We start from the raw sequence: 16,394 nt of genomic DNA, 5'->3' as shown, positions 1-16,394 counted from the left end.
ACCCTGCCTACTATGCCGCTGTCCTGTTCGAATCCCGGTGAGGGCATTTATTTGTGTGATGAGCACAGATATTTGTTCCTGAGTCATGGATGTTTTCTATGTATATAAGTATTTATATATTATATATATCGTTGTCTGAGTACCCACAACACAAGCCTTCTTGAGATTACCGTGGGCCTCAGTCAATCTGTGTAAGAATGTCTTATATTTATTTATTTATTTAATATTTATTTTTTCCCCTCACTAGCTCGGAAGCACGTGTTTTGTCCTTTAATACCAGCGGATGAAAAACGCATTTTATCCACTAGTGGGTAAAGTAATTTGACCTCGAATAAAGTCAAATTAACTGCTTTTAAATTGATAAAAGTAGGTGAATCTAGTAATAAAGATGATTTACCAGTTTACCACCTGTGGAACTACTGGAAGCAGTGATAAACGCATTTTTACGTTGTAGTTTCCTCGCTATAGTGAGGGGAAAAGTTTTGTGTTACACTCGGGTGCAAATGTATTTTACTTCTCGTGTTAAAAACTCGCAAGTTTAGGATTCTATTCTCGAACCACTCGCTTCGCTCGTGGTTCAACTATAGAATCCTTTCACTTGCTCGTTCTTCAATTCCACACTCGGCGTTAAAATACAACTTTGCCCCCTTGTATAACAAATAACTATTATTTATCACATCAACACTCATTGTTCTCAACAGTGACTCAACATTTTCCACGTGCATTTTACATACACGGTGGCGCCCCTATAATGTCTACCTATTCTTCTTTACCAGCCTGTAGCGTAGCGATTTGTTGCAATGAGGAGGCACACTGACATTTTTTCCCGCCAGGTGGCGCCTTTTGCAAGTGCCTAGGCATGTCACTGTCATTCATATGTGTGAGAGAGAAAAAATATCATCATCTCGCTCTCACGTGTGAAATTTTTTCTGTGCAATGAATTAATAAGGTGGCGCCATCTGTCATAACCTTTGAGTGTGCCTCCTCATTGTGCTACTGCGTTTTTTAATTATGTCTGAGATTATTTAAATTATTAACATTTTTTTTTCTTTTTCAGGTAAGGGAATTAAATCAAGCGATTTTAATACATAGGTATGGTATGAATATAATAAATATGCCTTAAAATAATATAAGAAAACACCAAAAATTGCAATATATTTCATAATAACCTAACCACAAAATTAAAATTTTGAAAAAACTCCCGGCATAGAGGACCGATTTTTATGAACCATGGCTGTTTGTGTGTCTGTTTGTGGCATCGTAGCTCCCGAACGGATGAACCGATTTAGATTTAGTTTGTTTTTGTCTGAAAGCTGAGTTAGTCGGGAGTGTTCTTAGCAATGTTTCATGAAAATCCGTCTACTATGTCGCGGTCGGGGTTTTTTTTTAAATTTTAATTGCATCAGGGGTTAATAAAAGAAAACTTTCTCCCTAGTTAATACAGATAACACAAAGCTATCATAAACACTAAAGTTTTACAATCCCAGGACTTACGTTCGAAAATTAACTCCTATTCTAAAATACGCAAAAAGCTGAACGTAAAACACGGTTAAAAATGATTTAAAAGCGCGAAACTTCGCGCCGAATTTACGACAAAATGGCGGCAAAAGATGGCCGCCCGTCACATTCATAGATAGGGTTGCCAGATTGAGTGGTCCTAACATCGAGACTAAATAGAAGACATTTTATCGGGATTTTGGTCGTTTCGGGAAATGTAAAATAATGCAAAATGAATTTAAATACTTCTTTAACTAGGCTCTTCAACTTGTTCTCGTAATAAAAATGATGCTTTCATTCCCTGTTATCAAATATTATTCAACATTTTTCAAATAAAATGTAGCCTATTTAGCTTAAGTGCAACGTTCTTTAATATTGTTGACTATTTCCAAGCAGTAATTTTTGTTTGATTAAATAAAAAATCGGGTTGTTTTCGGGAGTCGGGAGGACGTGACATAAATCTAAGAAATCTCATTACACCCCGACTATCTGGCAACCCTATTCATAGGCGATGGGATTTATTTTTAAAGTTCGGCGTGAATTTGACAGTGTATTGTAGTTTCAAGTTCTTTTAGTGAAATATTGAATAACTTGTCAGACTTTGTTCGCGTTTTAAGTTTTTTTTTTTAATTTTTCTTAGGTTCGGCTTTATTCGCAGTTTTGAAAAGCCGAAATATATTATTCCATGCCTTATAATATTGTCTTCGGTTACCGCGATAGTTACTCATGAAATAAAACTATGGAAACGGCCTCCATGCCATAAGTTGGTTTATTTATTGGATATGCTGAATATTTCAGATTAAATTTGATCAACGAAATAACTATTTTATTTCTCGTTTGTATCGAGTAAACTTTAGTTTATATTTGTTTGTAAAATAAGTATTAAATAAAGACTTAGATCATCATCGTCGTCCAAACCGAATCCGGCTATAGCGACTCCTTGTTAGTCCATGTGGTCTGAGTTTTGCTTTTAGTGGGCTCTTAAATGACTCGCAAAACCGAACTTGGTTTTATACGTGCGATTACACGGAGCACAATATAGCTGGCCAGCTGTGTTAGGCAGCGTTCCCACTTATGCGTCGCGTGTCTCGGGGCGCGCAAAGGGCGTCCGCGCCACGCCACCTGAGTGTAATTCAAAAAGCGTATCCTCAGTACATTTTGTATAGGAAGGACGTAAGGCGCGCCGCCAAGCGGCGCGGCGCGCGCCCCGCCGCCGCCACGCCACCTGGGGCGCGTCTTACGTCTTTCCTATACAAAATGTACTGAGGAGGCGTTTTTTGAATTACACTGAAGCGGCGTGGCGCGGACGCCCGTTGCGCGCCCCGAGACACGCGACGCTCTGGTGTGGCCGGTCACTTATGTGTATGTAGGACGGCTTTGATCTGGACTTGCGGAAATGGCGTTTTGCGTCAAGGTTTTCTAAACGCTGTCTCAAAAAGGCCAACACTTTTGTGAACCGTACGACGCCATTCCTGTCTTAGAGAAGCACGCTCCTCCCACTTATCTGTATAATAGAATAGAATAGAATAAATTTTATTCGTAAACACACAAAAGAGAAATAGTTATTTGTTATACAAGGGGGCAAAGTTGTATTTTAACGCCGAGTGTGGAATTGAAAATTCTATAGTTTAACCACGAGCGAAGCGAGTGGTTCGAGAATAGAATCCTGAACTTGCGAGTTTTTTAACACACGAGAAGTAAAATACATTTGCACCCTAGTGTAACACAAAACTTTTCCCCTCACTGTAGTGAGGAAACTACAACGCAAAAAATGCGTTTATCACTGCTTCCAGTAGTTCCACAGGTGGTAAATCATCTTTCGCTTTTTATATCAATTTTAAAGCAGTTAATTTGACTTTATTCAAGGTCAAATTACTTTACCCACTAGTGGATAAAATGCGTTTTTGCCCGCTGGTATTGAAGGATAAAACACGTGTTTCCGAGCTAGTGAGGGGAAAAATATTAAATAGGAACACATAAAAACGAGAAGGTGCCACGAAATGGTTTAACCTCAGCATATTGATGGCGACTTCCAGCGCTGGTTTTCTGGTTAAACCATCTGGTAAAACCAATCACATCATTATTTTTAAAATCGGGACTTAATCGCGTATAACTACATATTAAACTGACCTCCAACGTTTCAAGGACGGCGTTGTCCCCGTGGTCTCGGAGAAGACTGGCTTGAAATGACATCAACACCTTCTGACAGCCGCGCGAGTTTTTCGAACTACCCGCACTTGGTTTTGATTATCAACTTGAACTGTTTGCGCACTAGGGATTAAGTCCCGATTTTAAAAATAATGATGTGTAATAATCGTGAAAGTTTAAATCAGTGTAAAACCAATCACGTCAGGTAGCATGAACAAAATTATGGAAAACAACATAATGCACACAAAAAAGACAAAGATATTACATGATTTTTTTTAACACGTTAAACGCCATACCAAAATATTCAATTTTTCAAAAAAAAAACAACTTGATGTCAATTCATTTTTAGGGTTCCGTAGTCAACTAGGAACCCTTATAGTTTCGCCATGTCTGTCTGTCCGTCCGTCCGTCCGTCCGCGGATAATCTCAGTAACCGTTAGCACTAGAAAGCTGAAATTTGGAACCAATATGTATATCAATCACGCCAACAAAGTGCAAAAATAAAAAATGGAAAAAAATGTTTTATTAGGGTACCCCCCCTACATGTAAAGTGGGGGCTGATATTTTTTTTCATTCCAACCCCAACGTGTGATATATTGTTGGATAGGTATTTAAAAATGAATAAGGGTTTACTAAGATCGTTTTTCGATAATATTAATATTTTCGGAAATAATCGCTCCTAAAGGAAAAAAAAGTGCGTCCCCCCCCTCTAACTTTTGAACCATATGTTTAAAAAATATGAAAAAAATCATAAAAGTAGAACTTTATAAAGACTTTCTAGGAAAATTATTTTGAACTTGATAGGTTCAGTAGTTTTTGAGAAAAATACGGAAAACTACGGAACCCTACACTGAGCGTGGCCCGACACGCTCTTGGCCGGTTTTTTTATATTGATATGTATACAGATATATATTTCATTTTGTTATTGGAAGTATAGTTAAAAAGTTATTAAAAAAAAACCTCCTGAGGTCATCAGTGGCCCCCATGGCGCTGTGAAGTCCATATTTCAAAAACCGTTACCGTGGCGCCACGCGGTCCCCCCCGCCGGCCACCCCTGTCGCCGCGATCTTGCCAGTGCGCTTGCGACAGTCGAACGAAGTGGTAACGAGTGATTTTTGTTTTGGCGTGTGTGATTGTAACTGGCCCCGTAGCCGAATGGCATTTCTCCGACGCCAAACGAAAGCGATACGCCGCTGGCTCTGTCGCGCCAATACGCAAGCGCGATAGAGATAGATATCTACTAGCGCTTCGTTTCGTGAGCGTTTCGTGAGCGATTGTGCCATTCGGCTAGCCACCCTGAACTAGTTGAGTGGACACTATTGTCTAACTTGTTTCAATAAGGTACATCGTAATAAGTATTAGGCTCTTGGTACACAACGTACTATTGGCGCCGGCTATCAGTGACCCCCACGGCGCAGTAAAGTGAAAATTTCACCAATCCGTATTGTTACGCCACGCCGGACACTTTGCCGGTCATTATACTATCACAATACCACCTGCTAAAAACGTGTATGATATAAAATTTAATAACTTTTGACCTTGTGTGACAATAGCTTGGTGTGGCAATTCCTGCTAATGGTTCAAGAAGTTACGCTGTTTTTGTTTATTTTGAGTTTAATGAAACATTTTTTTTTTGGAATGCATGTGCCAGGTGAATGTCTGCCTTGGAAAGTTTTATTTTTTACTTATTTTTTGCTAATGTCTGTCTCTGAATAATGTTTAAATTAGTTTCTATTATTTATATAATTATTTTGAAGACTTCATTATATAAATTATTGAATTAATGCTGTGATTTTAAAAAAATGCTTCGCTTTTTTAATTTTTTCAACAAATCGCCTACGCCACTAACTGCACCTACGTCCCAAGCTACAGTTTTACAAACGAGCGCCATGCCAGTCCCTTGCATGCAACGCATTGCTTATAACTGCTACACGCGGCGCAGCAAAGCGTCTTGAAAACAGGTTTAACACGAGGTCACTGGTGACAGTGGTGACCCCCATGGCCTGTTGAAGTGGACTCCGCGAGGTCACCGATGCCCCCCATGGCGTTCAACGTGACTATAACTACTACTGAACGAATTATTTACAATGTGTATTTATTATAGTTATTAGTATCTTAAATAGTTAGGTAAATATATTTATATAAGTCCCTATTTTATCTATAACGTAGTCCAATAAAATCAAGTCTTTAGTGTTCTTGACATATCCTGCACCTTTTTAGGGTCCCGTAGTCAACTAGGAACCCTTATAGTTTCGACATGTCTGTCTGTTCGTCCGTCCGTCCGTCCGTCCGCGGATAATCTCAGTAACCGTTAGCACTAGAAAGCTGAAATTTGGTACCAATATGTATATCAATCACGCCAACAAAGTGCAAAAATAAAAAATGGAAAAAAATGTTTTATTAGGGTACCCCCCCTACATGTAAAGTGGGGGCTGATATTTTTTTTTCATTCCAACCCCAACGTGTGATATATTTTTGGATAGGTATTAAAAAATAAATAAGGGTTTACTAAGACCGTTTTTTGATAATATTAATATTTTCGTAAATAATCGCTCCTAAAGGAAAAAAAAGTGCGTCCCCCCCCTCTAACTTTTGAACCATATGTTTAAAAAATATGAAAAAAATCAAAAAAGTAGAACTTTATAAAGACTTTCTAGGAAAATTGTTTTGAACTTGATAGGTTTAGTAGTTTTTGAGAAAAATACGGAAAACTACGGAACCCTACACTGAGCGTGGCCCGACACGCTCTTGGCCGGTTTTGGTCTTCTCTGTTTGGCCTAAAGGTTGACTGCTAGAGAATGCCATGTAGCATTAAGTTCGCCTTTTGTAACTGTATATTTTTACTGTGCAATAAAGTTTAAATAAATAAATAAATAATGTTTAGTTACAATGTTGGTATCTGTGGGTATATTACTCAACTTTAGGTTACGTTTCAGCACGTCTTGCGTAGGTATTGTCCGCCTTGCTTGCGTTTTCCGCTTACGCCGTGTCTTGTGTGGGCGACGGTCGCGCGACCGTCGCGCGACCGTCGCCGTCGCGTCTCATCGCATCGTCTACTTCTATATCGATAAGGTTTGATTTCGTATGCGTCGCATCGCCGTCGCCCACGCAAGCCACGGCGTTAGTATTCTGCTAAATTCATCCAATGTAATTGTGTAAACTGTGTAGTTATCTGTCTAATCTATTTAGAAAGTCTCTGAACGTTTAAACTGGGGTAGCCGGGATCCTAAAGTGATAAAAAACGAATGAATTTTAATGTCCCGATTATGAGAGCTGTAGGGTGACAACGCTGGGTGATTGATATACAAAACCACACAAAACTGAATACGAAATCCATACTTAATATTATAAATGAGAAAATGTGTGTGTCTGTTTGTTTGTCCGTCTTTCACGGCAAGACGGAGCGACGAATTGACGTGATTTTTGAATAGGAGATAGGTGAAGGGATGGAGAGTGACATAAGCCTACTTTTAATTTCTGTCTTACCCTCCACTTCCCAAAAATGGGGGGTGGAAGTTTGTATGGAGTATTCCGTAATTTTGGAATTAATTTTGAATTAATTTTGAAGCTGCGGGCGAAAACTAGTCAGTTATAAGTGTAATCAGTGTGTTAATTTAAGAATAACGCCGTGTCTTGCGTGGGCGACGGTCGCGCGACCGTCGCCGTCGCGTCTCATACTTCCATATCGATAAGGTTTGATTTCGTATTCGTCGCATCGCCGTCGCGCGACCATCGCGCGATCGTCGCCCACGCAAGCCACGGCGTTAGAATAGCCGCAATTCAAAATTTAAAATTTGAAAAATCCTCCGACATAGTGGACCGATTTTCATCAAACATTGCTGAACACTCCCGACTAATTCAGGTTCCAAAAAAAAAAAAGGAAATCTAAATTGGTTCATCCGTTAGGGAGCTACGATGCCACAGGCAGACACACACAGACAGACAGACACTTCAAACTTATAACACCGTCGGGGGTCAAAAACTAAAACTTAAGAGCGTTATAACATTTCGGCGTCGGGCGAAATTAGGTATTTTACCCGCCGCGCGAGCCCAATATGCCGACCCTTTCTAGCACGTCTTATCACTCGCTCGCACTACAATAATGGACAAAACAATCTTGATCCTTTCTATGGAATTTTGATAACAACCACAATCTACTATCTCGATATAAACTTTTGGTTTCTAATAAACATTATTTTGTACGAAAATACGAGAATATAGCGCGAAATAATATCAATTATGTTAAAATTTATTTAAAAAATTAAAGTAATAAATAATTATAAAAGTAGATCCCATCCCAAATATTTGCTTTTGTTATATGATAAGTATTAGAGTAAAGTATAATTATATTAATATGATGATAAAATAAGACAAATACAATTCTAATTACTTCAAGGTGGTGCTCAGGGTCTGATGATGGAGCCAGATGGTGGTCACCAATACCAATGAACAATATGACTATACAACTTCGTGGTTTACATGTCATTCTAGCATTTTCACTTTCACATTTCAAGTGCATATACCACGAGTATAGGTTTTCGGGTGAGCTGATTTAAAAATTAATGACCGATTTGGAATCTGACATTGCTGACTGTCACTTTGACACAAAAGTCGTCATGGGTGTAGTAAAATAGGTTTTAGGGGGTGCTGATTCCAAAATTAATGACCAATGTGGAATCTGACATTGCTGACTGTCACTTTGACACAAAAGTCGTCATGGGTGTCGTCAAATAGGTTTGCGGGGGTGCTGATTCCAAAATTAATGAACAATGTGGAATCTGACATTGCTGACTGTCACTTTGACACAAAAGTCGTCACGGGTGTCGTAAAATTGGTTTTAGGGGGTGCTGATTCCAAAATTAATGACCAATGTGGAATCTAACATTGCTGACTGCCACTTTGACACAAAAGTCATCATGGGTGTCGTAAAATAGGTTTTAGGGGATGCTGATTCCAAAAATAATGACTAATGTGGAATCTAACATTGCTGACTGTCACTTTGACACAAAAGTCGTCATGGGTGTCGTCAAATAGGTTTCCGGAGGTGCTGATTTGAAAATTAATGACCGATTTGGAATGTGACAGTCAGCAATGTCAGATTCCAAATTGGTCACTAATTTTGGAATCAGCACCCCCTAAAACCTATTTTACGACACCCATGACGACTTTTGTGTCAAAGTGACAGTCAGCAATGTCAGATTGAACATTGGTCATTAATTTTGGAATCAGCACCCCTAAAACCTATTTTACGACACCCATGACGACTTTTGTGTCAGAGTGACAGTCAGCAATGTCAGATTGAACATTGGTCATTAATTTTGGAATCAGCACCCCCTAAAACCTATTTTACGACACCCATGACGACTTTTGTGTCAGAGTGACAGTCAGCAATGTCAGATTGAACATTGGTCATTAATTTTGGAATCAGCACCCCCTAAAACCTATTTTACGACACCCATGACGACTTTTGTGTCAAAGTGACAGTCAGCAATGTCAGATTCCACATTGGTCATTAATTTTGGAATCAGCACCCCACTGTTAAAGGAAGAAACAATGTCCTAGGGTCCTATAAAGTATTTTAAATGAATAGAAAATCAGAAATACGTGTGAGACGAATGATATATTGTCCAAGAAGAAATTGTACATATGTTACCATGGAAACCATTAATATTAATGTTGCTAGTCATAAGACATACATAGGTATACAAACTACATTCTGCAACATACTCCGCCGACAGAAAATAACAAATAGGCTTGAAATCAATAGCTTCTTAAATATATAATATACTACATTTTTATTAGCTTCTTGCATAGTTGCATTACACAGCTTTATATTTGAGTGGACTGTAATCTTTTAAGGTTTGTAAATTTAAATTATGTTAACACTTACTAAAAAACTTAATAAGCAGCTATGTAGGCAATTTCACAAGATTGCTGATGTAGTTATGAAATAGTAAATAACATAAGACACATTTTATAGAACAAAATAAACATTGGATGCAACCAGCATCAACATAAATAATCCATACCATGACTACCTACTCATAGAACAGTTATAATTTAGTAGGATTTTTAGCCATGTCATAATACACTGAACTAAATATCAACATAGCATATTATGAAAGTGTCACATAACACATTTTGTTTAAAGAAAAATATTATTCATCTAAAGGCAGTATACAAACTTTGGTAATAGAAGTTGTATGCACTTTACCATTTGCCTTTTTTACTTCTAAGGCTCTTACCTTCCCATCCTGACCTGGAAAAACCTTGGTTACTCTAGCCATAGGCCAAGTCATAGGTGGAGTATCTATTTCACGCAAGATAACTAGAGCACCTACTTTAATATTAGGCAAAGCAGTCTTCCATTTAGGACGGTTTTGCAAGACATTTAGGTATTGTTTAGACCAATATCGCCAAAAGTGTTGCTGCAATGCAGTGCATTTCCGCCAAAACTTTAATCTATTATCAGGTAAGTTCGTGATATCCTGCTCAGGATAGCAAGTTAAGGGAGCACCGGTTAAAAAATGCCCCGGCGTTAAGTAGGAAAGATCCTCTGTATCTGATGACATTGGCGTTATCGGCCTACTGTTCAAAATACCTTCAATTTGAACAAGTAGTGTGTATAATAATTCATATGTTAAAACATGTGAGCCCAACATTCTTTTCAGATGGTATTTCAAACTTTTCACCGCCGCTTCCCATAAGGCTCCGAAGACAGGGGAGTAACTAGGTATGAAATGGAATGTTGTTCCCAATTTGGCAGTTACATTTTGAACTTGCATTTGATGACATCTATTATTATTTAATTTATATAGCTCAGACAACTGAGTACTAGCTGACTTAAAAGTAGCAGCATTGTCACAATAAACCTCGGTTGGAACATTACGTCTTGCAATGAAACGTTTGAAGCTAGCCAAGAATGTATCAGTAGTCAGATCTGACACCAACTCTAAATGTACTGCTTTGGTAACGAAGCACACATACACAGCAATGTAACCTTTTGTAGTGATGACACTTCTCACTCTTGACTGCTTTATTAGGATTGGTCCCGCAAAGTCTATGCCAACCTTAGCAAACGCACGGTCTATGTTGACCCTACCAGCGGGCAATGAACCCATCAGCTGTTTTGCGGTTACACCTTTTAGTCTAAAACATGTGAGACATTTATTTACAAACTTTTTTACCAATCGCAAACCATTTACTATATAATAGCGTTGACTTAAATTGCTAAGCACTTCTTTTTGACTGGCATGTAACAGCTTCAAATGTTCATTTTCAATAATAAGGTGAGTCACCCTAGACTCTTTAGGTAAGATTATCTGATGCTTTTGACTATAAGGTAAGGAAGAATGTTGCAAACGTCCACCTACTCTGAGAATGCCATTAGCATCAATGAAGGGATTGACAGACAGCAAATATGATGCAACTTGCCTACCTGCCCGCAATGAGGCTAGCTCTTTATCAAAGAACTTTTCCTGTTCATTTTTTATAATTAAATGCAATGCCTGAGTGGCCTCGCTAAATGTAATGAAATTAAGCTTAACTTTTTGTGAACCCAACCTCACATTTTTACAGAACCTTTGTATATAAGCAAGCACATTTACTGCCTTATTAATGTTAGAAAACTTATCTAACAAATCATTTGCAAGAGAAACCGATTGATATGATGCCATGCACACCGGCTTGGATCCATCTGCATGCTTGATCTCCGGTAAGTTGTCAGGTACATTCTTACAGTCATCGGTGAATTTATACTCTGGATCAGACATGCAAGCTGGACCACACCACCACAGTTGGTTACCTTGTAGTTCGCTGGGTTGTACACCTCGACTCAAACAGTCAGAGGGATTGAGGTCAGTTTTTATATACAACCATTGAAAACCCTTTGTATATTCGTTGATTAATTTGACTCTATTAGCAACATAAGCATTTAACTTTGTTGGATCCGTTTTTTGCCATGCCAGAACAACCTGAGAATCACTGAAAAGATGCACACTTTCAATAGAAATCTTCTTACTTAATGTATTGTATGCTCTCAAGCATAATTTTGCCATTAAAAGTGATGCATTTAATTCTAATCGTGGCACAGTCAATTTCTTGTCTTTAGATGCAATGCGACTCTTAGAACAAAGAAGAGACATAGATACTTTACCATGCTTGTCAGTGACTCTTAGATAAATAGCAGTCCCATATGCAGAAACTGAGGCATCACCAAATGCTACAAGCTGAGCAGACTGAATATTGTCAACAGTAACATTTCGTTTGATTTTAATCTCTTTCATTGCCTGCAAATCATTGTAAAAATCTAGCCATTCTTTAAATAGCATTGGTGAGGGCTCAGAGTCCCAGTCAGTACAAGACTGAGTCAACTTTTGCATGATTATTTTTGCTTGGACAAAAACGGGTCCAGCTAGACCTAACGGGTCATAAAACTGGCTTATATAGCTTAAAATTTGCCTTTTTGTCTTAGGGACATTTTTTGACATTGGACATGAAAGTTTAAAAGAATCAGAGTCAATATCTAACTTTAAACCCAAAGTTTTGATGTCCTTATTGAGTTCCAGTTCCCCAACAACCTGCTGTTCTACTGGAATGTTTGTCAAAATTGAAGGGTCATTGGCTGCCCATTTATGCAAAGTAAAACTACCTTTAGCAAGTAATTCTATCAATTGGTTTTGTGTGTCAACAATCTTTGCCAAGCTATTCTCTGTATGTATGATGTCATCTACATAGGTCGAGTTAAGTATTGCCGAACTGGCCAGAGGATATTGCCTCTCAAATCTTGTGGCCAGCTCATTCAGGCATTTTGTTGAAAGATAACTAGATGACTTCATGCCATAGGAGACAGTGTTTAATTGAATACACTTTATTGACTCATTTGGAGTGTCTCGCCAAAGAATGTTTTGCAAAGAACGCTGCTCTTTTTGAATTAATATATTGCGGAACATACGCCTAATGTCACAAGCAATGAAATACTTGTGTACCCTGAAAGACAACAGTATGTCAAATAACTCCTGCTGAACAATTGGGCCATTCATTAAAATATTATTCAGTGAAATCTTATTGCTTGTTAGCATTGATCCGTCAAAAACCACACGAAGCTTTGTAGAGACTGCATCGGGCCTCAAAACAGCTGAATGTCCCATAAAATAGACAGGATCTTTATTAAGATCATATGAGGAAATGTCAACATATGATCCATGACCTAAATCAATATATTCATGTATGAAATCCTTATACCCGTCATACAACATCTGATCCTTCTGAAATCTCTTTTCTAGATTATAGAATCTTTTAAGAGCTAGCCCAAATGAATCTCCTAATGTATTGTTCACATCATAGATAGGTATTTTCAATGGCAAAGAAACTGTAAATTGATTATCTTCTAGTTTGACAGTTTCAGTGAACAATTTTTCGCACTGCTGTTGTTCAGATGTATGTTCCGCATATATTTCAGGTACTTTTTCTGTATGCCAAAAATTGGACATCGTATCACGTATATCAGTTTGACATTCTTGACAGAAAAGAGTGACAGCAGGTCGCTTAAGAATAGAAGATGGAACATCACCTCCTACAATGTAACCAAACTGTGTGTGTACCAAGCTGGGTGCGGCATCAGGATCGCGCAGCTCCTCAGGCTGCGACAACAGGCACTGAAAAAAGATATTTGCAGCCAATAAAATATCTATCTTGCTCGGGATATGAAAGGAGTCATCGGCTAATGTTATATTTTCAGGGATCTTAATTTTTGAAATATCAATTTCAGTTTGTGGCAACATTTCCTTGGTAAACTTGTCTACCACTAACAGTTTTACATTTGTTTTAAATGGATAAACACATGAGAAAATATCTAGTTGCAAACTATGTTTGATGCATTTATCATTTAAAGTTACACCAGTTATAGTAGTTCCAGGTGAGAGCGGATGACCTAGTTCCTTTGCCAGCTTTGCTGTAACAAAGGAATTCTGAGATGCACAGTCAAGCATAGCCTTGACAATGATCTCTTTCCCGCTTTTGGAAATCACCTTGACCTTAACCGTTGGCAACAACACCAGTGGCTCATTATTAACGTTAGCCAACGACACTGATGGCTTCTCTTCATTCACATGCAGCAATGAATTGTGGTTTTCCTTGCACTCCTTACACTTAAAATGAAATTTGCACTTTCCTGTGTGAGTGTTAAGGCAAGTTTTGCAAAGCTTTGTTTCCTTAACAAACTCAAGTCGCTCAGATATTGAGCTAGAGAAAACTTAGGGCATGCATATAATTTATGTTGCTTACCACAGTATAGGCAGTCCTGGGATGGTTTAGTAGTGACAAACGATGATGAAGCTGCCTTAGCTACAGCTACCTTACTCGCAGCACCGCTTGCTGTATCACCCCGTCCCTCACTGTTCTCTAGGGCAAGTGCCCGACTTTCTAGAAATTTCAAAAAGTCACTTAAGGATGGTTGCATCAAAGAATCCCTACGTAAATGATACTCACGGTTGGATATTGGGTCAAGTTTTTTAGTTAACAGACAAATGAGAATGCTGTCCCATTTCTCTATAGCCTCACCTAGGTTCTTTAGTGCAGCTAAATGCTGTTTAGTTACAGAAATCAGTGAGCGCAAGGCACTATGACTCGATTTTGTTAGCATAGGCAACTCAAACAATGCATTTATATGTTCATTGATGATTTTAAATTTATTATCGTACCTATCTGCTAAAATTCTTAAAGCTTCGGCATAACTTTGACCTATGACAGGTAGGTTTTTGATTAAATCAAATGCTTCAGCTTTTAGGAAGCTTCGTAAGTAAAAAAGCTTTTGCACACTGTCAAAACCTTCATTATTATGAATAAGGGCATTGAACATTTCAATAAAAGGTCTATAATCGGTGTATTTACCTGAGAAAGTTTGCATCTCTATATTAGGTAATTTTAATTTAGAAGATACGTGGGGCGTCGCTGGCGCTACCGATCTAGCGTCTGAAGAGGTGGGTCCAGGTCCAGACAACTCTACGATGCGATTTCGCATCGCGGCGACACACTCGAAGTATGTGGTTTCGATGGGTTCGGGATCCTCCTGGTCTCCTACATCCAGTGTGAGCTGCTCATAGCCATCGAATGCCTCCTGGGCCCTCTCTATCATCAATTTCAACATCTCGATGTCATTGACGTAGGTCGAGTCCATTTTGTTTTTAATCCTCGTTAGCGCTGCTTTTTTAGCGCCCCGGCGCGCTACAAGCGCACGACGCTCTTCTTCGGATTTCTCCATGTTTTAAAACACCACACCATGCATAACCTTTTAACGTGCACACACACAACAAGCTAAATTTACTATATTTTTTCACCAAATTTTCTGAAACAAAATAATTGACAAGTACATTCAAACCCAAACGTTACTTGTTTGTTTCTGTCGCTCCTTTCCACGCGCGCGCGATATGGCTCGCAGCGCAGCGCAGTAAATTCGGAGATGCGTTTATAGAACGCGTTGCTGCCGGCTCGTCGAACGTTGCTGGCGCGGCACAATGGCGGCACCTTCAAAATCTGCTACGCCGAACGAGACGAACAGAAATTTTGCTTGATGGAATTCGCTCAAATTGACGCACTGATTTTAATAAAACACTTACTTGTTCCACGGCTGAAGGACCATGTTAAAGGAAGAAACAATATCCTAGGGTCCTAAAAAGTATTTTAAATGAATAGAAAATCAGAAATACGTGTGAGACGAATGATATATTGTCCAAGAAGAAATTGTACATATGTTACCATGGAAACCATGAATATTAATGTTGTTGCTAGTCATAAGACATACATAGGTATTGAACAAATTAATTTTGGAATCACATTCTGCAACACTTTTGTGTCCCTAAACACGAAGTCGTTTACTTACATGGTTCACTGGTACTGGTGACCACCTTCTGGCTCCATCATCAGATCCCGAGTACCATCTTGATGTGTCTTATCATCTTGACCGTATTGTAATTTTCACATTTTTATCATCACAACGTTGTAATACTTTAACATTTAAACATAACAAAGTATTACAAAAGCAAATATTTACGGATCTAGGATCAAACTCGTTGGTCGCTGTTTACACACACACAATGCGAGGATAGCCCGTGTAGAAACAAGGCGTCCGACCCACACAACAATAAAATATTCTCGACGTTTGCGATGAAAACTCGGAGACCAAAGCGACATACGTCTTACCTCCTCGAGCTCCGGCGCGGCACTGAAATCGCAGGCGTCCGTCGCCGGTAAAATAGCGACAGGAAGGCTAGTTTTCAAAAAATTGGCAAAAAATCATGATAAAATATTATAACGACAAATGGATAACAGCAGTTTAAGCACATTGTGCAGATTATTTATATACTAAAATAACTTCGATAACATGTAGATTTTCGGAGAAATGATCACTTGTTTCGATGTATTTTCAAGACAAAATTGAGTTCGTTTTACTTTCAATTTCTCAATTTCAAAGGATTAAATGATAAATATTGTTTAATGGGCCTTAAGTACAAGATATTTGGAACTTAAATTTACCTCATTTATGAGAGTGATCTTATCAAATTGTACATAATAAGAGCTCCGAATTCTGTGCTTCACGCGGTTTTTCCTAAACGAGCATCAGAAAAACAATCATTACTAATTGAAAAAGCTTTTTTTTCATATGTTTTTTATTTAACCGACAGTTAATAAGATGTTCTAACTGAAACAAGTACTTTCACTGTCTTTTAGTATGAGTAAAGTGTACAATTTTG

At 38.4% G+C, this 16,394-nt stretch overlaps 1 protein-coding gene across 2 annotated transcripts; it reads right to left on the bottom strand.

The window, feature by feature from the left end:
* Nucleotides 1-9,233: 9,233 nt before the first annotated feature.
* LOC125239093 lies at nt 9,234-15,354 on the bottom strand. Of its 2 annotated transcripts, none has more exons than XM_048146576.1 (3): nt 14,536-15,354; nt 13,930-14,067; nt 9,234-13,301 (listed from the first exon to the last, which is right to left on the bottom strand). In XM_048146576.1, exon 3 carries the CDS (start codon nt 13,134-13,136, stop codon nt 9,804-9,806), a length of 3,333 nt encoding a protein of 1,110 aa, XP_048002533.1. In that variant the 5' UTR covers nt 13,137-13,301; nt 13,930-14,067; nt 14,536-15,354; the 3' UTR covers nt 9,234-9,803. The 2 variants fall into 2 exon arrangements, with proteins under 2 accessions (XP_048002533.1, XP_048002534.1); XM_048146577.1 differs by having other exon boundaries at nt 9,236-13,301; nt 14,536-15,353.
* Nucleotides 15,355-16,394: the final 1,040 nt, after the last annotated feature.

Source organism: Leguminivora glycinivorella, chromosome 25, assembly GCF_023078275.1.
Source record: "Leguminivora glycinivorella isolate SPB_JAAS2020 chromosome 25, LegGlyc_1.1, whole genome shotgun sequence".
Lineage (NCBI taxonomy): Eukaryota > Metazoa > Arthropoda > Insecta > Lepidoptera > Tortricidae > Leguminivora > Leguminivora glycinivorella.
This window is presented reverse-complemented; position numbering and strand designations above follow the sequence as displayed.

What these genes read in the sequence shown, in the direction of transcription:
- LOC125239093 (XM_048146576.1), bottom strand. Translation starts at nt 13,136, where the DNA reads ATGTCCAATTTTTGGCATACAGAAAAAGTACCTGAAATATATGCGGAA.